The sequence below is a fragment of the Buteo buteo genome, chromosome 16 (genome assembly GCF_964188355.1).
Source record: "Buteo buteo chromosome 16, bButBut1.hap1.1, whole genome shotgun sequence".
Taxonomy (NCBI): Eukaryota; Metazoa; Chordata; class Aves; order Accipitriformes; family Accipitridae; genus Buteo; species Buteo buteo.
Window position 1 is genome coordinate 14327780 of NC_134186.1, and position 26473 is coordinate 14354252.

Consider the following 26473-nt stretch of genomic DNA (forward strand, 5'->3'; position numbering starts at 1 on the left):
CAACTGGCAGCATAATAAGGAGCTCGGTGGAATGTCTTTTAGGGATCTCTAGAATTTTTCCTTTTGCCTCCTTCCCCTGGATGCATGTATCATTATTAATCTCTGATGTAGCAAAGGGAGTCAACTCTGGCAGTACCATGGTAAACAGAGAAATGGAGATTCTTTGTCCACAAGACCGAGATTTCTTGTCTCCTTTAAAAGAACCTTCTTCAGAGGATTAATAGAGAAATGCGCTGCGGTCTGCTCTGCTCTGTGACAATGGCAATTGCACAACTCTAAGTTACAAATACAGACTTTATTGCCCATAATGTCTGCTGCTGTCCAGAACAAACTAAAGGTTCATGTGTTTTTATTTTTATGCAAACTCTCTCTTTACCCATTAAAGGGGGAATTTTCTGAGTGTGATGTGATGCAACAACCAAATTAGATGCTCACAGGGAAGTGGCCAGTGTAATGCAGAACCAGGCAGCAAACTGCATGTACTGGCTTGGGATGCTAGCTGGTACTGGCTAACCATTTTGGTGAGATGGCAGGACTAGCTGGTTTGAGGCCAGTGCCACATGATGTTGCTCTAGCTGTTCTACCTCAAGAACTGGCTCAGGGATGCTCATTGCATCAGGTAGTCATTCCTTCCATTTCCTAAGTCATGTGCCAGGACTCTATTTTTAGGTAATCTAGATTACCCTAAAAAATGGTGGAGACTTCACTGGAGATCTCAGATGAGATTATGAGGCAGGGTTAAATGTCTGTTTAATTACATTCTCTCATAAAATCCTGTTATGTGGTTCAAACTGCTGCTCTGCTCATGCCAGGACTTTCCTGCATCTAGTTTAAGAGCCTGTGGTTGAAACAACCCTTCTTAACAAGACATCTAGCCACAGATTGACATCTTGCACTTCCATAAAATGCTCCAGCAGTTACAGAGACTCTGTTCATGATCTCTGGAGTTCTGGGAGAGTTGTTATTTTAGCAGATAAAATGTAGCATCCACTCTTTCTCAGCCCAGCTCCCTGGTTATTTCAGAGCTATACTTCACGGAAATACTCCAGAGTTAATAGACTGGAAATAAACAGGTAAATGGCTGGGTAATATGTGCAGGCAAAGTGGGTCGCTGCCTTTCCAGGACTGTGCTGAGGAATTGGAGCCTTTTGATCAAAGCCCTGCTTCCAGTGGGGAAGCAGCAGCAGGATGTTCCCAGAGCTCCTTACCTCTCCGACTCAAAGTCTGTCTGCTCCTCAAACAGCACAATATGGCGCTTCAGTCTCTGCCTTCGTACTTCACTGGTCGGGTTCCAGAACATTTCCGCATTCCCGTTTTTCAACTCATTTATATGTACTTCCCCATCCTGAGAAGGAAAATTAAGTGAAAAGGTTAATGACAATCAGAAACACAAGGCAGAAAATAATCCTGACAAATGGCAGCTGCTTCCGGATGATGATCAGGGATAGGGCTTGGTTAGAAGGCTTCTTTCCTCCTCTGTCCCATTAAATTGCACTGAACACTTCCTGAACGTTCCTGAAATGAGCGAGGCGAGGCATTCCCGGAAACACTGACTGAATTAATCAGAGAAGAATTAGAGAGGGACCTGGTCCCTTTTGTTAGTCTTGTCCCCAGACAAGGGTATCCACAGAAGTCCTAAGATGCTCTTCTTTCCCCACCCAGCACATACAAACAAGATCCCTAGCTCCTTTTCCAGTCTTTCTTCTATTCCTCAATGCTGAAATCTCATCCAGAGCTTACTGAAACACCATCCTCTCTAGAAAGGAGAGCTAAAGCTGCGATATGCTTTCACTTTTTTTTTTTTTTTTTCAGTTTAGCCAGGTTTTTCTATTATTGTTCCTGAATTTCATTTAGCACTTCAAAATGCAAGGGGCCTTTCATCCTTATTCCTTGTCAATTTACTTGGCAACCAACTATTAAGCAGCACTTCTCTGCTCTGAGGCTGGCTAGATAATATTGCTGTGTCCCTGCTTAACTAAGCTGCTTCCCAGCCTTGCACACAAATGCAGCAATGCCACGGAGCCAGACGGGGTAGTTTCCAGAGCATATAGTGAACAGCATGACTCTGACTGCAAGTGAAATGAATCAGACGATTACAGCTGCTGAACAGCACGTGCACTGGTGCCATTCAGCTGCCTGGACATGGTATGAGTATCATGCAAACCTTATTTAGGTCACGGCTATTGGCTTTGCCTGTTGCTGCCTAATTTCTTTGCATTCCAGCTGCTGCATTTCTTCCCCTGCCACGGTCCCTGATGCATGTCTCAAAAGTCCACTTCCCACATCTTCAGTTGTGAAGCTCCTTCAACCCTGAGGGACTCTCATCCCTCCTCAAAGTCTCCGTCAGGACTTCCTCTGCCATGTCCTGAGGTGCCAGTTCCAGGACAGATCTCAGGTCCCCAAGAGCCCCCCAGCTGTGAATAGGAGGAGGCAGGGAGGCATTATCAAACATCACTACGTGCATCTCTAAGGGGCATATATACAAGGATTCAGCTGCTGCTTTGATCCTGGGGCTGAAAAGCATTGGGATTTGCTTTCCTTCTTTATTCAGGTGGGTTCTCAGGTCCTGAGGCAGAGAATTAGCCTTTCAGCTGTGATGGTTTCTGTCAGGAAACCAGACTGTGCCAGAGAAAAGCCTGCAGAGCTCAGGAGAGCAGGCCAATACTCTCAGCAGGGAGGGAGAGCAAACAACATCCCTACCACTGCAGAGCAGCTACTGTATTCACAGCACACAACTGCAAACAGTGGCTTATGGAGCCACCCTTTCAAAGCCATTTAACTTCTTTTATACATAATTCTAATTTTGTGCACCACAAACAACCAGCACAAAGAACAAGGGAGGAATAAATTACTTTCAGGCTGATAAAACCCAAACACAGAAGGCTGGAAGCTGAGCAGCACACAACCATGCGGCTCGGCGCCCCCGGGGAGCCACTCAATTACATGCTCTCGTGGATGGTGTTTGCAGGACCCACCACAGTCAAGGTACTCCACAGCTCAGCACAACTCACAATTGTCAAGGCTCATCCTTGCAGGAAAGGGAGCTCAGAATGGAAAAGCTACCCAGGCACAGAGAGCAAATCTCCTTGTATACGCCTAGAAAGGGCAAGTCTCCCAATTTCAAAATGGTCGTTAGCTTTTTATGTAAAAAGACAGATTGCCTGAGGGGAGGAGTTCAATACCAAAGGCTACGCTGTGGCTAGGACCTTACTATAGAAGGGCTTTATCCAGGCATGTTTCACCTGACCTACTTTAAATACCTTCTTTAGGATGAGACAAATCTTGTCTCAGAAGTGGTATTTTCTATGGACTGGAAAGGGAGCATGGGTCAACTACAGCAAAGATGTAGATGTCTAAATGTAGCTGAGATAAATACCTAAGTGTCCAGCCCAAAGCCAGGGCTCACTGCTTTTGCCTCGGTTACCAGGAATTCCCAACCAAAACTCTAGACTACATCCTTCACCATGCAACTTTATTCTTGCTGGGTTTTGGCTTAAGGATGCCTTTGAGTGATTTACTTGTGGATACGAGGTGTGCAAAGGTGCTACCTGCTCTGCTGACTGTTCTGAGCTGCCCATACAGATAGACCCTGACCGAATCTATGCCTCTGCCCTTCACCTCATGAACAGAGGAATAATTGTCTTCTATCACAAAGGTTTGCTGTGAAAATAGTTAATTTTAAAACCCCGTGAAGTTCTTCCCTGATACTGCTGTAGCTGGGGAAGTATTGAACACAACAGGACAAAAGGAAGCCTCATGATTTTCACAATCACACATAAGACACACTATGTCTGCCACCATCAGTGCTTGTCCTAAGCCTGGGACCCTAAAGACAGAGCCACTGGCTTTGATGGAAACCCTCCTCACTGTTCCCAGCTTTGGCCCAGGCTCTGGGAGCGCGAGCATTACTTGCACTGCAGGTGGATGGGACTACTGAAGCGTAAATGACCTTGAGAGGTGTGGCCCGGAAAGCTCTGCTTGCCTGCACTCCCTGGGGATGGTAGGAAGAGTCAGGACACGGGCCCTCTGCAGCCCTGCTGCAAGGCAGGGAACCTGCCAAGGGCTGCCAGTCCTCCCACACACCCTGCTGCCACGCGCACTTAAAACTGTCAGCAACTTTGATTATCGTATGTTACCCAGTGTCCATTGAGACTTGCTAACACTTCTTCTCCTGATTTAATCTTCCCAGAGATTTGATTAATGCTTGTGCTGCCACCGAAGAAGGGCTGTCAGGGGAGAATAGAAATAGAAAATATGATCAGTCTAGTGAGAACTGGAAGGGAGCCAAACACAGTGATGCAGCAGGAGGGAAGGAAAGTGCAACCTGCTTGATTTCTACTATTTCTGGGGAAAGGCAGAATGAATTCTAACATGGATTTTGACTGTCTAGCATTGTGCCTTCCTCCTTTTGTTTGCAATACCAAAATCACTGTAGGAGCTGCAGGAAGGGAGATAAGCCTTCAGGTGCATTAACATTCAGCAGTGCAAGGCCTCGCCTTCATTGCAAAAACATTTATTGTCAGCTAGACATGGGGATAAGTGTATGTGGGCAAGTCCTTCCCATTGTCCAGAATCTCATTACAGTTTGCACTCTTACACTTGGAGCGTTGTCCAAAGAAAAGGAGCAGCACTAATGCAGTTGGTGACTATTCCTGCTTATGGGACAGCCCCAGCAGTGTGGCACTGCTGATGGCTGCATCTGTTTGAAGCCTCCAGTGCGAAGAAGGTCTCGTCAGCAGCAAACAAAAAAAGAAAAAGGGTATTTCCAGAGTCAAGGAAAAGATTCTCAGAACAATGGAAAATTCCCCTCACCTCCTGCCTGCCAAACACAGGAAGCAGCAGTGATAGAGTGACCAGCTCTTCCATTCTTACCACACAACATTTCTTCAGACATTTTAACAGCTACTTTCCAATAACACGTGTGCAGAGGAACTTTTTTTTTTTTAATAACAATATAAAACCAAATTTCCCACAATACCAGGGAAAAAAAATCACAAGTATCTCAAGAATCAATGTATGAAATCCAGCAGAGAATTGGTACATATCCAAATGAATAACAAAGTTATGGGGTTTACCTTTAACTTCTCACAATTCTACTAAAAAAGGTGGCTAAGAAATATTCAAAGCAGAGGATGTAATTAAGCCACAGGGACCTTTCTGAGTCATGTTTGGACTAAGTGTATTGTTTTCAAGCCAGAAAAGAAGGGTCTGCATTTTAAGCTCTGAAGTGTTTGTAGGCTTGAGATGACACTGACCAAAGTCAGGGAGATACTCCATTGGCCTCAACACAGTACATCAGGTTTATGTGAAGAACAGGCTTTAAAGACAAGTTTATGCAAATATGAAGGAAATACATGGGGCAACAGTTCACTTTGTAAGGGCAAATAAAGACAGAAAATTATTACTGCCCCCAGAAAAATGCAGTCTGCAAAAGACTCCCCTAACTCCAGTAATCTCTCCCATTTATGTTGGCTAAGGCTGCAGTTCTAAAGTCCTGCAGGCTCTCAGTTCTCCATCTTTCATTTTATGCCCAGGCAAGAAATTGTTTGTTGGAACAGAAGAGGAATGGATGCTCCTTAAAAAGCAAGTTAACTGTCCAAGAAAAGTTACAGGTCATCACCAGGCTTTCTAGGGGAGGGAACAGCTACATGAACAAGTCAGTACAAGGCAATGACAGTGCGACATGTCAGTGTGATAGCCATTCAAAATTATCTGCCTGAAAATGGGCTCCTACCCCACCGTCAAGGCAAGGTCCTGTAGCTTTGAGAAACACAAGGTACAAATCATTGTAATACCTGCGAGGTAAGAGTACATATGTGATGGCTACTGGAGAGCTACACCGAAGATCCACATCCTAACTTGCCTCAAAGTAGTTTGTACATCTCACTGTATTTTGCAAGCAAAAATAATCATACCTTCCTAAACAGCAGCCACACTGTCATTGCCAAACATTCAGAAAAGGGTTTGGCCAGGTGGGTGGCAGTGAACAAGTCACATCATATGTAAAACTCAGACTTCCTGGGTTCAAATCGAGTTGTACTAGGCAAAACTGACTGCAGGATGATGCCTCCTCTCTGGGTAGGCCACCCTGTGGTGCATGCATACATTGCTGGTACCTAAGTGATCTGGTGTGTATGGTCAAACCTTGCCTGGAGTGCAGGGCCAAGCCTGAGATGCGTTCAAAATGGGGGCCACAATGTCTCTTACCTTTAGCTTGAATTCCACTTCTGCCCTGTGGTTAGTTTTCTCGCAGTCGATGGTAACTTTGCCTCCAAGCTCCATTGTCATGGTACCATATAAAAGTCCTGAAAGGGAAAAAAGAGACTTAAGAGAGGTCCCAGTGGAAGAAATCTGCTTTCTCAACTCAAACTGGCTCTTGCTGAGATGCTGTGAAATTCACTACTTGGCTTAAAGTTTTGAAAAGACAGAAACCGAAGCTTCTAGGAAATGGCTCTTTACTATAAGCATGAAGAACCCTCCCCTGAGTCCATACTCCCCATTTATTACACCAGCTATGAAATAGCTTCACTCACAGGTGCTGATAGTGCATCTGTGGCAAGCTGACAGTGGGAAAGGAAAAATAAGGAAAGTTGTGCCCAGCAGCTTCATTTATACTAGTGCTTAAATAGACCCAGTGACTTATCACAGGGTGGATGGGGCAGAGAGGAGCTGTAACGGTATTCAGCAGAATCTGGGAGACTAGCAGTCATATAGGGGACTCCTTTTTACACATGCTTACCATTTTCTGAAAAGGTCATTTGCAGAAAAAGAAAAATTGACACGAAAAAGATTTATGCACAGGAATAGTTCACAGAGGGTGTAATTTACAGAAGTGACTGTTTTCAGGTAGCTAGACCTTTCATATATATTAACTTAGAGGTCGACATGCCAAAAATATTCAGAACCCAAAACTGGATCAAACTGCTGCAGGATTGATTTTATCACCGTGGTGAAAATGCCACTGACACTTAGCTTCCTAAGGAGAAATGCAAAGTTACAGCAGTGAATCAGCAGCCCTCTCCTGGCTTCAGTGCACATTCAGCTCAACAGAGCAAAGCCACATGGTAACAGGTATCAGCCTCACTGAGGCAGCTCATACACTGAAGAATATCATGATTAGAGTAACAAAGAAATCAGAAGAGAAATCAGGAATTTCATTTATTCTCAAAAAGCCAGAAAATATATTAAATCATTTCACTGTTAACATTAGAAAACCTTTTTATCCTCAGAAGCTCAGAAATGTACTCTTATTCTTTCCATCTTCACTGTATCTGCAGTGCATATACATGGTATTTTTTTATTTCTACATAGTGTTAAAACTAACTTAGATGGGCCTAATTCTGTCCTCAGCTCTGCACAGACAAATCAAAAAGAATTCAATGAGGATTACCAGTCTTCTGTTAAGTGCTATGACTCGTGTGGAGCAACTGCTCCCTGGAATTACCAGTCCCCATGATGCCAGGTATTCGAGAGAGAAGAGAGTCAGTGCAAAGTTAGTCAGTATGATACCATTATATTATTTTTTCTGTTTGCTTCCTATTTGAGCAGTCATAACTTACCTTTACAGTGGGCATATGGCATAGTAATTATATAATCTTCCCCCCTGTTTAGAAAAGTAAGTTTTGCTTTCCCATCCAACAGTGCAGAAAGTGAGTTACCTAGAATTTAAAAGAACAAATACATATATGTTAAAAAATGCATGTTATACTTGGTCGCTCATCCTACTTTAGAAAAACATTTCAATTTAAATGTAGGTCACTAATGAAAGAAGAGGTATGAAATGCTAATAATTCAGGACCTTGCAAATCATTTACTGTTGGAGGCAGGCAGTTCTAATAAACTCTTTGCTGTATGGCTCATATTTGCTCTGGCATTTAGCCCCTGTTGCAGAAAGGGTAGTAGATTAAATATGTCATTAGTGGGATGCAGAAAGCAGTTCCAGTGTTTAGAAGTTTATCAGGTCCTTCTGTTCTCACAACTTTTCTGATTTTGTATGATCCCAAATAACAAATAAAACTGCCAGAAGGACAGCAATGACTATTTACAAGTATTTCAGCAAATACCTTTACCAGAGGATAGTACTTAAGAGGTGTTTCCCCAAACAAAAAACCTATTTCAACTAGCAACACTGTTTCAGAGCCTGCAGTTGTGCTGTCTCCATTGAGATTGAAAGATTCAAGGGCATCTTGAAGCTCTACGGTTCAAGTTTCAGAAATCTGAGAGCTACAGAATTGGTTACATTTATACAGAGACTTTTGCAATAGTCAGTTGAATGATCAGATAGCTATAAAATTACTCATCTGTGAGCATATGCAAAGTAGTCTGACAACCAATTGCCCATACATTGTCATGAACCTCTGCTTTCTGAAAACCAGGTTTTTAAAGCTCACATTTTTTCTATCTGATTTTTTTTTTTTTTTAACATCAGTGTGATGATCTCCCACTGAAATAGTGGAAATGGGGAAAACCCAGGAGAGCCAAGACAAGGAATTAGGGTGTCCTGGTGGCAGATCGCTTAAGCATTTCTTTGTTCTTAACTCTCAATATGCTCAGGAGTGATTGAAAAACAAACCAAAACCAATGACATGATGTCACCTGGAAGATGAAGAAGCTTAATGCCTTACCATAAAACTTGGACCTAGCTAGAATGCTGCCAGTAATGCAGAATCCGTCCTTCCTATTGCTGACATGAAAAGCTGACACAGGTGGATGATGGGAGACCTAGAAGAAAAATAGGCACAGGTCATTTACAGCAGTCTTCGCAGATTAAGCAGAGCAGAGGGTGTGCATACAAAGCCTCACACAGTGTTACACATGCTCTAGGGAAAGTGCAAGACAGAGGCCGCAGGACTGAGCAGAGACCTCTAAGCTCCATCCGTACCATTAACCTCAATGTTAAAGGAGGGAACGTTATATGAGAAACCATTATATATGGGGACATTATATATGTAAACTTTCTCCCCCACCCGGTATTTTCTTGTCCTTGTGCATTTGAAATCACTTTAGGCCAACAGGTACACTGTCAGATTTTCAACACAATAAATGACAGTGCAGAACTTTTTGGCAGCATCTGAATAATCTCCATAAAATGGATGCAGTGGCTTAAATAAAATGAAATAAAACTTCGATTAAATAGGAAAAATGTATGTGAACAGGGAGTCCTTGTACCAAAGTCCACATGATCCTCAGATCCCTTTATTAGCACCATAAATCTCAAACTAAATTTTGTCAGGCCAGTTTACTTGTGAGCTCTGCCTTTCATTCATCCCCAAAGACATAGAGATAAGCCCTCAATTTACTCCTATTAACATCATTACAGAAAGTTTAGAAATAAAGGAAGGTAGGATTTGGTTATGTGTTTTAAGCCCCTTTTTGACAGAGGCAACACAAACCACAACAATGTTTTATTAACAATAAGAAAACAGTAGGGCAGAACCCCATGGAAAAGATCTTTATTGAACAGGCTAATGTTATATATGGGAGACCTGCTTTTGTAGTCTTGAGTGCCTGCCAAAGCTCACAGTAGTCTTTGTAAAGCTAAAGAGAAAAAAGATCAGCAGCTAGTTTATCCCATGTCCCACTCTAGATATTTACACAAAACTCCAACTTCCTCTCCCAGGGTGAGATGTGGAGCTTGTTCCTATGTACGGAGGTGCAAGCAGGCTGCTGCTTGCAACACCTGAGCATCTAAATAAAGCAGCTTACCTGTTCTGCTATGTAAAATGTGTGACTGTTCGTCTGAGGGTGAAACCAACAGCAGCGAAACATCTCTCCCAGAATAGGGTTGTATGGCTTTTTTATTCCCTGAAAAGCAAAGCAATCAAAACCTGCTACAAATGAAGATTTGCAATCCAACTTTACAGAGACGGCCACAGAACAACATAATCATTTTCTCCCTGATGTTTTAAACTAAGTCAATCACAAGAATCGAAACCACTGGTTACATATATCCTCCTAATCTAATCTCTTCATCTGAGCCATGGATTTGTCTGCTGTTCTTGCCAACTTAGTCTTCCACCCGATCAAAACTTTACAAGATGATCAAACTTTATTATTCCTGCTACTATATGCAGCAAGTGCATACTGATGTGGAAACACGACACTATGGTACTAATAGGCCTGAAAAGAGAAAGGAGACCTGCTTTCAGCCAAGGGAAAAATCTGGCATCCGAGAACATGTTACTTGGTGGTGGCTAGTTTTGCCTTCTAACTGTCCAGTGCAAAAGCTCTGAGATCATCAACACTATTTTGCACTCAATATCTATTCAAAAACCAAATGCAACTTCAGTGTTAAAAGTAATGGGCAAAGTCTTCTGAACAATAGAAAAGGTAAAGTGTCTAAGGAAAGGCAATAAAGAAATACACAACCATAGCAGAAGATTTCAATGCCTGTTACAACCCCAACTTCATGCATACTTTTACCTTTGGCTTCTTATAGAAGCCGGACAGATACCACCTCAAAACTTGCTTTATTCGACTGTATGGATCATCTTCAAGGACAGCTCTGCAGGACAGAACATAAAATCCTCTTTATACTGTTCACACATCACATCCATTTCATACCAGTATAATAACATTAATTTCAATATTAATTTCCCCAGTACTAAAGGGAAGTAACTTCTGTGCTGCTGCCAGTGAAAAAGGTGTCTGCCGGCAGAAATAATTTTTATTTAGCAACGTACATCATACAACACACACATAAACTCTTAAAAAGTGGTGCCCCTTGCCCTGCACTCCTGCAAAAAGCCTAATAAAATTTCTGAAGTGTATCAGGTTTGATTGGACATTCAAGTATGTTAATGTGGGACTGCCACTCACACTAGCATTTAGTAACAGCTAATAGTACAGTGTAAGTCATAAAAACAATAATATTTATGCCACCAAAATCAAAGACAATTCTATTTTTCTCTCTTTTTCTTTGTTTCCCTCTTCCTTAAAAGATCTTTAAAGTTGATGTGCTACATGGCCTCTTTCAGTACTTTGAGATTTCATACAATAATTTAGGTTGGAAGGGACTTCTCAAAGTCATCTTGTCCAACTCCTCCCTGCTCAAAGATGAAGTGGGAAGTACACATAAACAATAGAGTTCTTGGTATTTCCAACCATTTAATCAGATTTGAAAATCAACCTGGGTGCTTGCAAAATCCATTTAGAATGATCATCCATACCACAAAGAGATTTATTTAACAAAACCTCCAAAACTCTTGAAGTTTTCTTAGACCTCAGTACTGAGGAGAACCATTTCCTTAACTTCAGATGTTACAGATACCACAAAAAGGCTTGAAAATACCACAATTCTAAAGTTACCCAGAGGCAGTGGAACAAACATGAGTAACTAGTGCTGCTATTTGAATATTGCACACACTGGTTTTAAAATACACCAGGCATATCTCGTTGAGAAGGCTGGTCCAACCTGCAAGCATAACATTTTCTGTTTTCTACTCTGCTGCTCCCAGCAGGTCTCTCTCATCAATGGGTGTTAGAAGACGTTTCTTATTTGTTTATCAGCCAACACAATTATATTGCTTTTGGGGGCAGAAGTGCTTGCTCAATTCTGTTTGCTCTCTGTCCTATTCCCCTCTGCACACGAGTACACCAGAAGGTGGCACAGCTCTGTTGTGAGATGCTCAAAGGCATGAGCTGAATCCCCATCAGTTCCAGCCAACACTGGCAAACACGTGCATGTGCAAAGGTAGTTTTGTCTGGAGTTTAACTGTTTTCTTTGGTTCCTTGCCCCTCACTGGCAGCAGTCCCTCTTTAAAAGGTCACTGCAGCTGGCACCTGGCCTGCTTTACGTTGAATCCAGCGACCTGGGTATTACTTGGGAGTCTTTCAAGCATACAAACGCACCCCAGCCAGCACCAAGCTAACACTGTAACACATTTTCACAAATATAAGAAAAGTGCGCACGTCAGGCACTCTCTGCACCCTGCTTACTGGGAAAGCAGGTCAGCATGGTAGTAGTAATCAGAGAGTTTGTTAAGGAACGAGCGTGGCTCCAGGATGAAGGTGGGCAGCACCACCCGTGACAGGTCCATGCCGGGCCGCAGCTGCTTCAGCAGGATCCACATCAGGCTCTTGTTCTCTTCAGAGACAGTTTCTGTTTGAGATGATTCACCTGTCTATGGTGGGAAAAGGGAAGTTCAGGGCAGAAACAGGAAAACCATTTCTTGCAGATGCATTTACCTGCAGGGCCCAAGCTCACCCAGGCATACCTGGCCTTGGCACAAGGGTGAATGCTCAGCTACACCACTGCAAAGAGACATCAGCTCTGTCTCAGAAGTGAATCCCCAAAGCACTAAAGTGTGTGGTACAGGAAGCCCTGGGCCTCTGCGAGAGCTGGCATGAGGCAGGGAGCACACCTCTGCTGTGCTCCTTCCTGAGCCACTGCCTCCACACACCTCAGGACTGCGATGGGCCAACCTGGACCGACATTAACCAAGGGGACTCTGCCCTGCAGTCCCTCAGGAGGTGCGGACATGCCCAAGGCTGTTACAGCATCGCTGTGGCCTGGTGGATGCATACAAGAAGCTCCTCTCAGTCCCATTCTCAGCAAATGAGAGACTGTAAGATTTACTATTATACGTGTAGAAAAATTTAGGAGATAAAGGAGTAATCAACAAAGAATAGAAGCAGTCCTCCACGTTCAAAATAAGACAAACTGGTAGTGTAAGTATGGTAAAGGCCCCACTGTCAGGCAACATGCACAAAAACTACAGCACCCCCCAAGGCTGCTCAGTGCCCTTTGCAGCAGAAGTGCAGGTAACGGTAAAAAAAACAGGGATTATGTTGTAGTTTGAGCTATAACTGTGTAGCTCCTCTGCATTCAGTGGGGCTACGTGAGGTTTAACACGGGGGAATGGGCCTTTCAAGCCACTGGAGAAAGAAAATGAAACTAAATTTTCAAAGATGAATGTTATTTTAATGCATCCTAGGCATCATAATTTAACAATGAAAGAGAATACTTAGGCTTTCCACGGTTTTTAGGCAAGAGATTTCTATGAGAAAAAGGGCACAGATCCACTTGCGGAATGGCCTGTGGTTTGGGAGAGGACACATAGCATATCCCGACAGGATTTGCAGATGGCGTAAATCACTAAACACTCATTTTTACCACCTGAGCATTCCCAGCACCATCCTGTTGGCTCCCAATCAGCCCTTTTACTAGTCATGCAGAAACACAGTAAGTCCAGCTTGCAGGCTGAGTGGAATTTCAGACTGAGGCACAACAAAGCTTTTTAATTTCATTGCTTTTCCATTATCATACCATTCTTCTTGTGACAGTCTGATGCAATACACAGCTTGAACCTCCAGGAAGAAATGGGAACCATTATAGAATGTAATACCACAGCGTCAGCTAGGGCTTACAATACATATGGGTCTGTCAGAACTTTCATTATTTATCCAGGTTCTCAAGTGTGCGTGTATTGGCAAATTGCCATGCAAAGTATTACTCAGAATGAATCACTGCAGAAGGAATGGATGAAAAGGGATGGAGAAGAAGGTGCAGGAGGATGAGAACAACTTTAAGTCATTTCTGGTTTGCTTTCCCCTAAAATACACCACCCTCAATAACCCTTTTTATAACCTGTTAAAACTAAAAGCTTGGGGGGGAAAAAAGGGGGTTTGGTTATCAATCTACCTACTGAGGAGGTGTCTTTTTTATATTCTAGACCAACTTTTGGAATCTCAAAGTCCTTCTGACACCTGTCTCTGCCTTCACATTCCTACTGCAAACAAGGCAAAGCTGGAACATCAGATGCAGAAGCATGCACCTTTCAAATGCATACAGATGCACGTACATACGTGCACAGCCTTCAAATGAGCTTTCAAAGCCAAGCTGAAGATTTAACAGTGATGGTTTGTATCTGTGACCTTTGTCCTGCCAAATCCGAACTGTACACACAGACTGAAGGACAGCAGTTGAAGTTTAAGATGACAGTTAATGTTATTAATTGGCAGGTGTTTACCTTGATACATCTCAGTCCATTGCTGATAGCAAACGATGTCATTGCATACAACCTGGTTTTCCTTATGTTACTGTCACCAGTGGGATAAAACTCAACAACCAGTCCTATCTGTGCGTCTCAGGTGATGACAGCCCCATCTTTTGGCCAACAACAGAAATCTAGTAAAACCTCTAATGGCCAAGGCTGCATGGCAACTCTTTTTGAAAGCCCACTGAATGTTACCTCTGCCAGAGCAGCCACACTATGGCTAGCCTTATTTTACGCTACACAAAGTGTCACTCTCTACAGCAGAAATTTAGTCCTTTTTATTTGGTTCGTACTGCATCTTTTTTTTATTTTATTGTAACACTGCAGAGATCTCTGTCACTCTCACACACCCACATACACACATCAGTGCTGCCTCTAAAGCTCATTCAAGTACCAAAGTATCAGCCTGCCCTACAAATACTTCTAGGACAAGTTTGTCAAGTGGCAAAAGGTCATTTCAGAATAAGCAGCTGATAGAAATTAAGTTTGCCTTAATTTTGCTGTTGCTTAGTTCCTCAGCTATATTCAAAATCCCCTGTTTGGACTCATTTACCATTTGCTGTGTGTCTGGGGTGGGATTTGAGGGGAGAGACGCACAAAAGGGGAGTTGGTGTCTGTAGGCAACAGTTCTGTTTGCAAGCACAATTTCTACAGCAGGGGCTTGCACCTCACCCCTGACATCTGAAATGGCAGCAAATACACACAAGAAAGAAACAGCTTTCTAGCAAAATGGTTTTCTTTGAAGCACCAACAAGACTTCAGCTTCCTTGTTTGAAGCAATAGGCAAGGGAACTGCTCAGAGCCCTCCTGGCACTGGAGCAGAGCTCCTCCACTGCATGCCTGGACTGATTCTAACCCAATACACTCAGCTCCCTCAGCTCTCTACCACTGCCTTCCTCAGAGGTGTCACAGTGACATACAGCTAACAAAGGCTCTTATACGGAACAGACACGCATTCTCCTGCTGTTAAATGACATGAGAAATGGCTTTCCTACAAGAAACTGTCATTCAGGAATCAAGTGGCTCAAATGCTCCATTAGGACACACAAAAAGGATGTTCCACACATAATGAAAAAAGGAAAGTATCATATTTTGTATCACGCAAGCATTGAGCATCCTAATTGGCCAGGACACCTGCCCAGAATAATAATTCCCCCTCACACTGGCTCCACAAAGCATTGTGCCAATACTATGCAGCTCTTTAATGCAATAACTGGTTAAAGCAATCGCTGATGCTGGAAACACGCCAAAGCACAGTAGCAGAGCTGCTGTTTATAACACATAATTATTAGAGCACATGATAATTCAACATAATTTAGCAGAAAGCTGTGCACTGCTTTATCTGTAAAACACTGAAACTTACAAAGCTGGTTCTTAACTGCTATACATCTAAAAGGGTGAATGACAAATACTATGAACAGAGACATTTTAAGAGAAACAGGCAGTGATTAAAACAGTTTTTTTCTTTTACCTCCCCAAATTCCTCATAGATCTGTTCAATATAAGTTGTCCCTTTCCTTCCTGGAGAGACGTCTCCATGGGTTTCTGACTGATCACTCTCACTTTCATTTGCCTTCCGGCTGTTCTCATGAGTTTCATTCTCCGACTCTTCCACATTGTCTCTCTCAGACTTGTCCGAAAAAGCATCATTTTCCAAATGGTGGTGGTTCTCCAGGGCTGATTCATTCAAACTGCAACACACAGTTCATTATTTGCTTCAATTTGATTTACAAAGCCAGATTACTTAAGGCCTTTTAGATAAAGTAAAAATACCCCCCAGGACTCAAAATAGGGTGTGCAGCCCAGGACAGTATAAGACATTAATCTCCTGAATAGCAGGGGTTTTATCATGGAAACAGTGAGATATCATCCATCAGAATTCTCCCCTCCAAAGTGCACTTTGCACAATCTGCCACAGAGCTCCACTTACCCATCCTTACATAGAGTTACCACTGGCTCCGGATGGAAGTCCACATACTGGAGGGATACAGAGCACACGCTAACAACTGTACACTGATGATTAGAGAACTGAAGTGTCAATCAGGAGAAATTTTTCCCTTTACAGAAACAAATCAGTGGATTGTAGCATTTGGGAAAAATATGACATTATGGGATACATTTTCTTTTCAGTACTACTGCTACCTCATTTCAACAGATGGTGGTCCTAAGTCAGCCCTACACTAGAAAAGGCAAATTTAAAAATCAGTAGAGGCAAGTATTTTTGCGCGTGCACACACACACACACACACACACGCATGCCCAAACTAACCTGGGGAATGTGCTTCCCCCACATAATGCTGTGTGGAAGAACTCAGCTAAAAGCATGGAGCAGACAATTACATGTAAGAAGAATACCGAGATTATAACAGCATCCAAGGGAAACCGTGCAAGGTGTAGGAAGCTTCATGCTCAGTGATCCAGGCTTTAGAGAATGAGGAGAAAGCCAAAAATTCTCTCTCAAGTAGCCTATAGCATGTCCATTTGAAAAAGCAGATGCAGTTCATACGACAGATGGCAAATGTGATTAGATGGGCCAGAGGTCAGATGCTGAAAAGTATTCACTAAATGCCTGTTTTTTCAAGTGATATTTAGCATGGGCTTCAGTTTTCCCTATTCATACAAGTCTTCATACACATATCACCTCTTTCATGGCCTAGCTTGGCTCTCAGTGCTGACCTTCTTACCTTGACCTTCCTCTGAAAATTTCTTACCCAATTAAGTCCTCAGGCAAAATTGCTCTTGGATAGAGCAATAAGGAAAGATTTCCAGCTATACAAGGAGTTTCAGAGGATCTAAACAGGCCCTGGATCTTGAAGAGTTCTGTTACATCCCATAGTCCATCTCCCTCTCAAAGCAAGATTTCTCTCCTCACTACATGGTAATGTTCTGTCAAGCTTGAAGTGTCTCCATGATGGGCCTTTTCTCAGGCCATTCTTCTGGGAATGTTGCAATTTTGATTACAGATTAATACTGAAAGTTCCCATTCCTTGTGTATTGGTTTTATGTGGCAAGGTTTTGGTAGCGGGGGGGGTTACAGGGGTGGCTTCTGTAAGAAGCTGCTGGAAGCTTCCCCTGTGTTCGAGAGAGAGCGAGCCCATACCAGTCGGCTCTGAGACGGACCCGCCGCCGGCCAAGGCTGAGCCAATCAGTGAGTGGTAACGCCTCTGTGATAACATTTTTAAGAAGGAAAAAAAGTTGGGAGAGTGAGAAACAGCCGCGGGAGAGAGGAGTGAGAACATGTAAGAGAAACAAGCCTGCGGACACCAAGGTCAGTGAAGAAGGAGGGGGAGGAGATGCTCCAGGCGCCGGAGCGAAGATTCCCCTGCAGCCCGTGGTGAAGACCCTGGTGAGGCAGGCTGTCCCCCTGCAGTCCAGGGAGGTCCACGGTGGAGCAGATCTCCACCTGCAGCCCGTGGAGGACCCCACGCCGGAGCAGGTGGGTTCCCGAAGGAGGCTGTGACCCCGTGGGAACCCCGTGCTGGAGCAGGTTCCTGGCAGGACCTGCGGATCTGCGGAGAGAGGAGCCCGTGGAGCAGGTTTTCTGGCAGGACTTGTGACCCCGTGGGGGACCCGCGCTGGAGCAGCTCTCCTGAAGGACTGCACACCGTGGAAAGGACCCATGCTGGAGCAGTTCGTGAAGAACTGCAGCCTGTGGGAATGGCCCACGTTGGAGAAGTTCGTGGAGAACTGACCCCGTGGGTGGGACCCCACGCTGGAGCGGGGGAAGAGTGTGATCAGCCCTCACCCTGAGGAGGTGAAGCGGCAGAAAATAACGTGTGATGACCGTAAACCCCATCCCTGTCCCCCTTGTGCCGCTGGGGGGGGCTTGGTGGAGAAATCCGGGAGTGAAGTTGTGCCCGGGAAGAAGGGAGGGGTGGTGGGAAGGTGTTCTGAGGTTTCGTTTTATTTCTCATTACCTTACTCTGGCTGATTTGTAATAAATTGAGCTAATTTTCCCTAAGCTGAGTCTGTTTTGCCCGTGACGGTAATTAGTGAATGATCTCTCCTGTCCTTATCTCGACCCGCAAGTTTTTGTTATATTTTTCTCTCCCCTGTCCAGCTGAGGATGGGGGAGTGATAGAACGGCTCTGGTGGGCACCTGGCGTTTAGCCAGGGTCAACCCATCACACCTTGTTATCCCTCTTTTCTTTTTTTAAAAAAAAGATAATTAGGCATTGCTAGTTAGAGCCAGATTAAAAAAAACAAACCAGAAGAGTCAGAACACAGAACTGGCATCAGCTTTTCAGAAGATCTCAACTTCCAACTATGCACTGAAATAAGCTCATGATTTTTAACACACCAAGCAAGCCACATTGTGACAGTCACAGCTCAGTTTCTGGAGAAGCTCAGTTTCTAGAGTTCTTTTGAAAGTGTCATCTACAGTGTTCTGTGCCTTTAGAAAATCTTTCTTTTAAGTCCATAAGTATGTATGCATATATGTCTATGTATGTATATATATAAATTACAAGGTTTTTAAATTTACAGTTCTACTGTAAAATAAAACTAAGATCATAAATCAGAGAGTCAACGACCACTACACTCCAGCACTAATCATTTGTTATTAGACATTACGTGCTATTAGACATTCATTGTTCTAGTGCCAGGATGTTACTTCCTTTTTTTTAGCTAGCAACTAGCAAGTGTAATGACCTATAACCAAATACACTGGAAGCATAGAGTACAGCACACACATGAGTTTAAGATCATAAAGGAGAAAAAAGGTGAGGAGAGAGCTGTCTAGAGAGATTATCCCATGATCCCAAGCACAGATACTTCCTGGATGGTAGATCCATGAAGTTACTAGTTATTAGATGCTGATCATTTAAATACCTAATTTATTTCTTAATTTTTCAATGATCAGCTAAATAGGTGAGTGTTTGTCTGTGGTTTCCATGCTCCCTTACCTAGTGAAAGTTTTCTCCATGGGGTAAAAATGCTTGAAAGAACAGTTCATTATAAAGTTTATGGTTCATGGCTGAGAAGGAGCACTTGTTTCTATTTCAGATTCATAAGAAGAGCAAGCATTTTTCAGTCTCACGTGCCTCACATTTGGGAAATACTTGAAGTTTCAGTGGAGCAAATTACTTTTCTTAGTTTCCTCTACTCCCCCCCTTATTTTTTAAGGATTTTAGATTTAGTCCAAGAGGGAATTCAATTCACATGAAATCCCTCTCAACTGCGCACTCATTACCCACCAGCCACAAACAATGCAAGATTTAACACATCCAAAGCCAAGGAGCCGCTCTGGGGAACCAAAGGGAAAACAGATGCTCCTCATTCTGAGGAACAAATTTGAGATGAAGTGGAGCCAGGCTTTTCTATTCCTCCAAACACAATCATCACTGAATATGTACGATATCCTAAAAACAAAAGCCACGCCATGAGCTTGAACTAAAATCAATGTAAAGACTTTGTAGGGCTTCCAGTGGGATTTGGACCGGGCTTTAAAAGCTGAGAGAGAATGACTATGCTAGTAGTCAACACTGGATTTCTACCATGAACATGAATAACTTGGCATGTTTCATGGCTAATTTACTGTTTCAGCACATTGGAGCTGTCTTATACCAGTGCTTTATTCCCTAGGGGCATTCCTGGAAACTTCAGTCAGTGAGCAGGACTTCTTTGGGTTTGATACCACTCTTCTAAACAAAGCAAAACAAACCTTTGGCTCTTGTCAAACAAGTAAACCAGCCAGATTCCTGGGGTTGCTGGAGATAAGACATGGAAGCCACAAGAAATACAACTTCATATTAAACAGAAGAGTGCCTGAAGCTCTAAAGGCCTCTTGTCTAAAAATCACAGATTTACACAGTACTTCAGCCTTTGATTCACTTGTACAGTTCTCTCCCTCTCATTTTTATATGCTACTAAAGACACAGATTTTAAAATCACTGCATAATCTTGACTTCTTTCCCAGCAGGAAAGGAGCAAAGCAGCCAGCAGACAAATGCAGCTTTGGCTCAACAAAGATTCGCCTTTGCCAACTCCCTTGGGTTTTGTTCTCCCTATAATATCCATCATCTCCCTTTTCTTTTTCTTTTCTTGACAGAGTAGTTTGGTTAATTTGAAGATAGAGTTAAATGTAATTAACTGGCCTCCTAACAACAGCGTGCCAATTTAATTGGTAAGATTCCCTGTAGGGAAGGCATTTAATTAGAATGATTGAATCCCTATGAGGAAGCCACTGTCAGTGGCAAACCAAAAACCCTTTGCTCAGCACTTGCACAGTTTTGGTTTTGCATTCCCCTTATTTAAATGTTCTTTATTCCTGCAGGGATGACAGCAACTTGTCCCCCTGTCCCGCAAGCATCAAACTCCCCTGGGCTTTAAGCACTGGGGAAAGTCTGGGTACACATTAAAACCAGTGGTAGGACTCAGAAAGGAGCATGTATTGTCCAGATGACCAGATGCTGAACACCCAGCTTGAATCAGACTCAGCTAAAATCTGAGCCTGTCAGAAAAATCTGGTTCCAATTGTGGGTACTCTGTCCTGCTGAAAACTCTGCCACGTGTGCTACTGCTGAGCCCCGTAATTCAAGAGGGCTTTTGATGTTGAACAGCTAAGAGGTGAAACAGAGGCATCATTTAAGTGTCATTTACACATCATATTTTGAAAAAATATTTTAATACAGTTTTAACTCTTATCTTCGGCACTTCCTTACAGTAGCCATGGGTCTGCCTGAATGTTCTCCGTGCCACAGGCTCCATTTTAATATTGGACATCTGTACACACACCCATTAGCCGAAAAACAAGTCTACTGCATTTCTGGATTCATTATCACAGCGGTCACAGTCCTGAGAGACTCTCTTAGGCAGAAAGAAATTAGAAAGTAAAGTATTATGGAAGAAGCCCAAGAACAATAGAAGTACTTGCACAAGTACTAGGGCACATGCCCTGATAACACCAGATTTCCTTCTCTTCTCCCATTGCTCTTCAGTAAAGCTCTTCTTCAAACTCTAGCTAAAATCCCTAACAGCAGGACTAGAGAACACATGCTGGGAATACCAGAGACTTTCAGAGCAAAGGGTAGACCAAAATGCTGCCATCCCTTTGGTCCCATGGGACCAGAGATACCTCGATACTCTGAAGAGGACTCAGATCCCTGCTGTTGTTATAACAGAGCCTAAGAAAACCACTTGAAGGTGAGGTCCCACTGTGCAAGGCATCATCTTTGTAGACTGGAGGAACTGCTACCCTAAAAACTGTGTAACCAATGGTGCATTGCTGTGAGCCCTAAGAGTCAAATTCGTATCAGCCCAACTAGAAATAGACACTACATGTCCCAGTTCCCTCTCCAAAGGCCAAGTGTCTATACCAGAAGGACTTCTGAAGTTGCCTATTTAGCTATAAGCAATAGATAAGGCCTGGGATTTTTTAATGTTTACAGAGCTTTGATGTGAGTTGTTCCAAAATGCTGCAGTAATACTAGGAATATGAATAGAAAGAAGGCTGTGGGGGCTTTTTTCCCTTATGTAAAAATTTATCTGATGCATCAAGGAAGAAATTGGAAACCACTCAAAACCCCTGTAGAGAGAGAAAGTAATTATAAAACTAAGGATGCAGTGTGTGCACTCTGCTGACTATGATACAGTATTATTAGAAAAGAGAACACATTATTAAAAAATAGATCAGACTCAGAGCCATATGTGCTAGCCAACAGACAGACATTGTTAGTGATTGTGTCTGTGTAACTACAGGTCTACCCTAGCAGCTAGATTCTGCAATCTTTACTCAGGCAAGCCATTTTTCACGCCAGCATCTCCAGACAGCATTTTGGCCCAAGCAGGGGACAGAAGAAAATTGTTTATGTACACACAAACACAGCTGAGGTTCCCCCCAGTCTGTGTGCTCAAGCATTAGGTGACAACAAACCTCATATGCACCAAACCCATTATTAGTGATGGATGCAGCAGAAGAACATACAGGCTGGTTTTTAAACAGGTTTCCTTAGCGGACTCTGGCTAGATTATGCTACAGTTAAAACAATGACCAAGTGTGAGCCATGCAACACCTCTCTGTGCATTAAGAAGTGATAGCCCCATCTTACTGGAAGAACTCCTGGTCTGAGATAGCGCTTGTGTGCAGGAGGTGGTTGAGCCCTGCATGCGCAGAATCACTTGAGCAGTTCATTTCTCCATCCTTGCCCTGCTTGGAGGCACTGAGCCGGAAGAGGCTGGAGCAACGCAGGGCAAGTTCCAAAGCATCCAGCCAGCATCGGCCTGTGAAAACAAAAGGAATTATTTAAGCACAGGAGAGTAAATAAGACAATTCATGCATTGCTTCTCAAAAGCTTCTTGCCTGGGAGTAAAGCTCATTATAATTCAGGAAGTCACTGTGTACAATAATCTATTTTTCATATATATAATCCCTAGTTATCTTGCCAGAAATGGTGTGTTTCAGCGGCTGCATGAGTGATACATCTGCACGGGTAATACAGTGGGAAGCTCACCCCAACTCCCCCTGACCTAATAGCATCTCTTCCTCTGATCTCCCACAACCTATTCACATCCCCCGTTGCCCCTTCCTGATTTTGTCGGACATGCAGGAAATGTGTACAGGTATGGTGCTTTCAAACCACCTCGCAGCTCATATCTGCCAGTAATACACCCCAAAAACATGTTCAGAATTTGGCATCCCTAAAACACACACTACCCAATGGCAGGGAGATACTGAGGCGCTGCGCAGGAGAGGCCCCTGCTTAGTATGGGATCACTGAACTACAAGCTGGCTTGGGGATCCCATGCAGGGTGTAGTGCTGCAATAACAATCACTCCAAACAAGAGCCAGGATGATCAATACTTGCCAGAGTGATTATGATCAGAGGGATTTGCTTCTCAGGATGTTTATTTTTCCTCTTTGTCTGTATTTTTTTTCCTTTTCTCCATTCCTTCTCCCTGCCCAGTTCATCAGATAATCTGGGTGGACCATCAGTTTTCCTTGTCACAAAAAATCTTTACCTGAAGGGTCTACTTTGCAAATACCAGGAACTATAAGCATGGCACAGAGATGAGACAAATTGCAGTTCCTATGCATAGCCTCACTGATTTTCTTAAGGCCTGCGTAGGTCCCAAAGGCAGGCAGCAAATGAAAAGCACAGGAATCCAAACTGACCCTTGGCTCCTTTTGCAATGATCCATACAAGACTACAAAGCTGTGTGTTAGTGTTAAAGCCTAACCACCACAATGCTGGAGTTGCTGTATTCTTGGAAGCACCTGAAAATAGCCTGCTTCTGCAGTGCAGTCATTAATGAAGCCAGGACACCTGCAAATTGGCATAACAAGGGAGTTATCCTCTAATTTCAAGCAAGTAAAACAGAGCTCTTCATTACACTCCTCAGAATATATTTTGCAATAATTAGAAGTGTGCTGGAGAGGCAGTGAAGAAAACAAAAGGATTTTGCTCTAGCAATGGCAAGTGCTACAAACAGGTTTTCCCTGGACCACATTCATTTCTAGGTCCCATTTGGGAAATGTTTCCAATACATTCAATTCTATCACACACTTAGCATCAAGCATATGCATAAATCTCACTGCAGTCCTGCTGTTCTCTGGGCAGAATTCCCATCAACTTCGATATAACCAAAATTTGGCTCTATAAGAAGATCAACGAGAGTTTAAAAAAAAAATCCAGATCAGATGTATATAAAGAAATGTTTATAAATTTGAGTAGCTTTCAGTGCTTGCTTTGATACAAAGCTGCAACCAGTAAAAGAGAGAAAAAAACCCAAAACTTTGAAGAATTGCACTTGAATGCAGAGTCCAGTCACTTATTCTAATTTCATCCCATAAATTCCTTCAGCATCAGCTTATGATTTAATAATAAAATCACAAATAATGGCTAATAAAAGATTAGGAAGGTTGAAGGCTGTTGGAACTGATTTCACACTATTTTGTATTTAACAAATATTCTTGTATTAAGGCTTTACACGCAGAGATTTATTCCCTTCTCGCCATGTGGAGGATTTGCATGGATAACCTATTAGAGTTAATGGCTGCGCTGAACACAAATCCACTTCTTCCTACATATCCCCTCTCCCCCAAACCCACCAAGATGAAAAACTGTTTCCAGCTATTCCATACAAGGGAGCACACTCCTGCTTAGGCTCACCTCTTTTGACTTTCCTCTCTTTTTACCTTTGCTTTTATTTTCCAGTTCTGCAGAGTGAGAACTGCATGATTTGACATTTGGAAATGCTGCATATGTCAAGATATTTTTATATTCAATGGGTTTGTAAAATCAGGTGCTTTGATAGGTAGTTTGATTTGTAGCAGCATGAGCACTTTGGAGCAGTAATGGAGGTCAGCTCTTCAGCGCCCTGCAGCACTCATGTATAGATATTATGACGGTTATGGCAACACGCTGGCTATGTTTACGCTTTCTAACCAGGGTGGCAAGGGTGACCCCAAAGTCTCCCTCAGCCACCTCCCCTACTGTGTCCCTGCAGCCCACCTTTCTCTGGGGCTGTAGGCAGAGCGGGCCACGCTGGCTGTGACCCCACAGGCAGCTCTCTTACCCCCTCCACCGCCACTGCCACAGGTGTTCACTGGTACTAACATGAGCTTACAAGCTTGGTCAAACCTTTGGGGTCCACCACATTACCAGAGGAAATTTCTGCATAACATAGTAGGGTTTTTATCTCTAGATAACTCCCTGGAAGGGGTTATGAGTACCTTGAATCTTTTTTGAAGTTTTATTCAAGGAGCCTAAAGTAAAAAAAAAAAAAAAAAAAAAAAAAAAAAAAAAAATTAATATTCCAAGGCAGAGACACAAAGCTTTAGAGGAACTTGCTGTGCATTAGCAGTCAGCATTACCTGTGCCCTGCAGAACACAGAAATGGCATCAGTGTATGCCCTTGTTTTCATTTCTAACAGAAATTGAATTCAAGGGATGCACAGCATCCCCAAGCTAAGAAATAGGCCTTCAGCCATCAGGTGGTGCTGTGAATCCAAACACATATATGCAACAAAACCAGACATAAAATTCAAGATTTCCTCTGCAAATGAAAAGGTTACATTCTCTGCAAGTCAAAGGTGTGTTAATTGCAGCGTAACACCGTAAAATTATACCCTCTCAATTTCAGGGATTGCACACAAGATAAGCCTGTTTCCTTGCTAAAGGCCTACATGAAATGTTTTTACATTTGAGTGATCTTGCTATTGAGTAATATTCTCCTTTACTGTGAAAATGATACAAAAATGCTAGCATTTGGATTACTTAATTGCTTACCTGACAAGTCTACTCACTCCCTCAGGAACTGCAGAAGGGGAAAAAAGTATGTGGTCACATAATTAAAGGCTGTCATCTGTAGTCATGGTAGTCTGCATGAAGGCTTTATGGTTACCTTATGTGCTGGTTTTGGCAGGGATAGAGTTAATTTTCTTCATAGTAGCTGGTATGGGGCTGTGCTTTGGATTTGTGCTGAAAACAGTGTTGATAACACAGGGATGTTTTCGTTATTGCTGAGCAGTGCTCACACAGAGTCAAGGCCTCTTCTGCTTCTCAGCCCACCCCACCAGCGAGCAGGCTGGGGGGGCACAAGAAGTTGGGAGGGGACACAGCTGGGACAGCTGACCCCAACTGACCCAAGGGATATCCCAGACCATATGGCATCATGCTCAGCATATAAAGCTGGGGGAAGAAGAAGGAAGGGGGGGACGTTCGGAGTTACGGCATTTGTCTTTCCAAGTTACCGTTTGGTGTGATGGAGCCCTGCTTTCCTGGAGACGGCTGAACACCTGCCTGCCGATGGGAAGTGGTGAAGGAATTCCTTGTTTTGCTTTGCTTGTGTCCGCAGCTTTTGCTTTACTTATTAAACTGTCTTTACTTCAACCCATGAGTTTTCTCACTTTTACTCTTCCGATTCTCTCCCCTACCCCACCATGGGAGGAATGAGCAAGTGGCTGTGTGGGGCTTAGTTGCTGGCTGGGGCTAAACCACGACACCTTAATTCTCACGTTTTCTAATTCTGAGTGGTTGACTCAAGTTGGCTTTTGTGTATGCAAGGTAATTAGATCAGAGAAGGATGCAAAATGTGGGTTCCTTCAGAGAGGAATGGCAGCCCAATATGATGCATACAAGGGAATCAAAAAAGAGCTGCAAAGGAGTTAGTGTATTGTTTTAGAAGACTTGAGGTTTTTAAAGCTGCAATGTAAAACACTGTAATCAATTATTAGTTATCATTTTCCACAAATTGTGGCTTAAAACAAGCATGTGTTTAAATTCTGAAGAAAAACCCAAAAGCCTATTGTCAGCCTGTGGCAGAATCTCCCCACAGGCTTTCAAGCTCTTCTTATATCAAATAATATATTACTCTATCCACCACAATGATTACTTTTGGACAATGTCTGCAGAGATCATGTTGTCTTAAAAACACCTGCATTACCTCCTTCTGCTTAGGAGCTGTGAACTAATTATTCCCTTTTTCAAATATTATTTCTGACCTTGACCCTTTCTTCATCATATTCAGTATTTTGT

The 26473-nt window shown here is 43.0% G+C and overlaps 1 protein-coding gene across 3 annotated transcripts in view; it reads right to left on the reverse strand.

The window, feature by feature from the left end:
- The window catches only part of OSBPL5 (oxysterol binding protein like 5), a 146365-nt gene that overhangs the window by 6813 nt on the left and 113079 nt on the right, over positions 1-26473 (reverse strand). For all 3 annotated transcript variants that reach the window (XM_075047935.1, XM_075047936.1, XM_075047937.1), the window contains 10 exons: positions 22046-22217; positions 15469-15688; positions 11938-12122; positions 10423-10504; positions 9706-9804; positions 8625-8721; positions 7560-7658; positions 6208-6305; positions 4137-4226; positions 1209-1345 (listed from right to left, as the gene is read on the reverse strand). In XM_075047935.1, the coding sequence (XP_074904036.1) occupies positions 1209-1345; positions 4137-4226; positions 6208-6305; positions 7560-7658; positions 8625-8721; positions 9706-9804; positions 10423-10504; positions 11938-12122; positions 15469-15688; positions 22046-22217 (1279 nt within the window). The remainder of the gene's footprint in view (positions 1-1208; positions 1346-4136; positions 4227-6207; positions 6306-7559; positions 7659-8624; positions 8722-9705; positions 9805-10422; positions 10505-11937; positions 12123-15468; positions 15689-22045; positions 22218-26473) is intronic.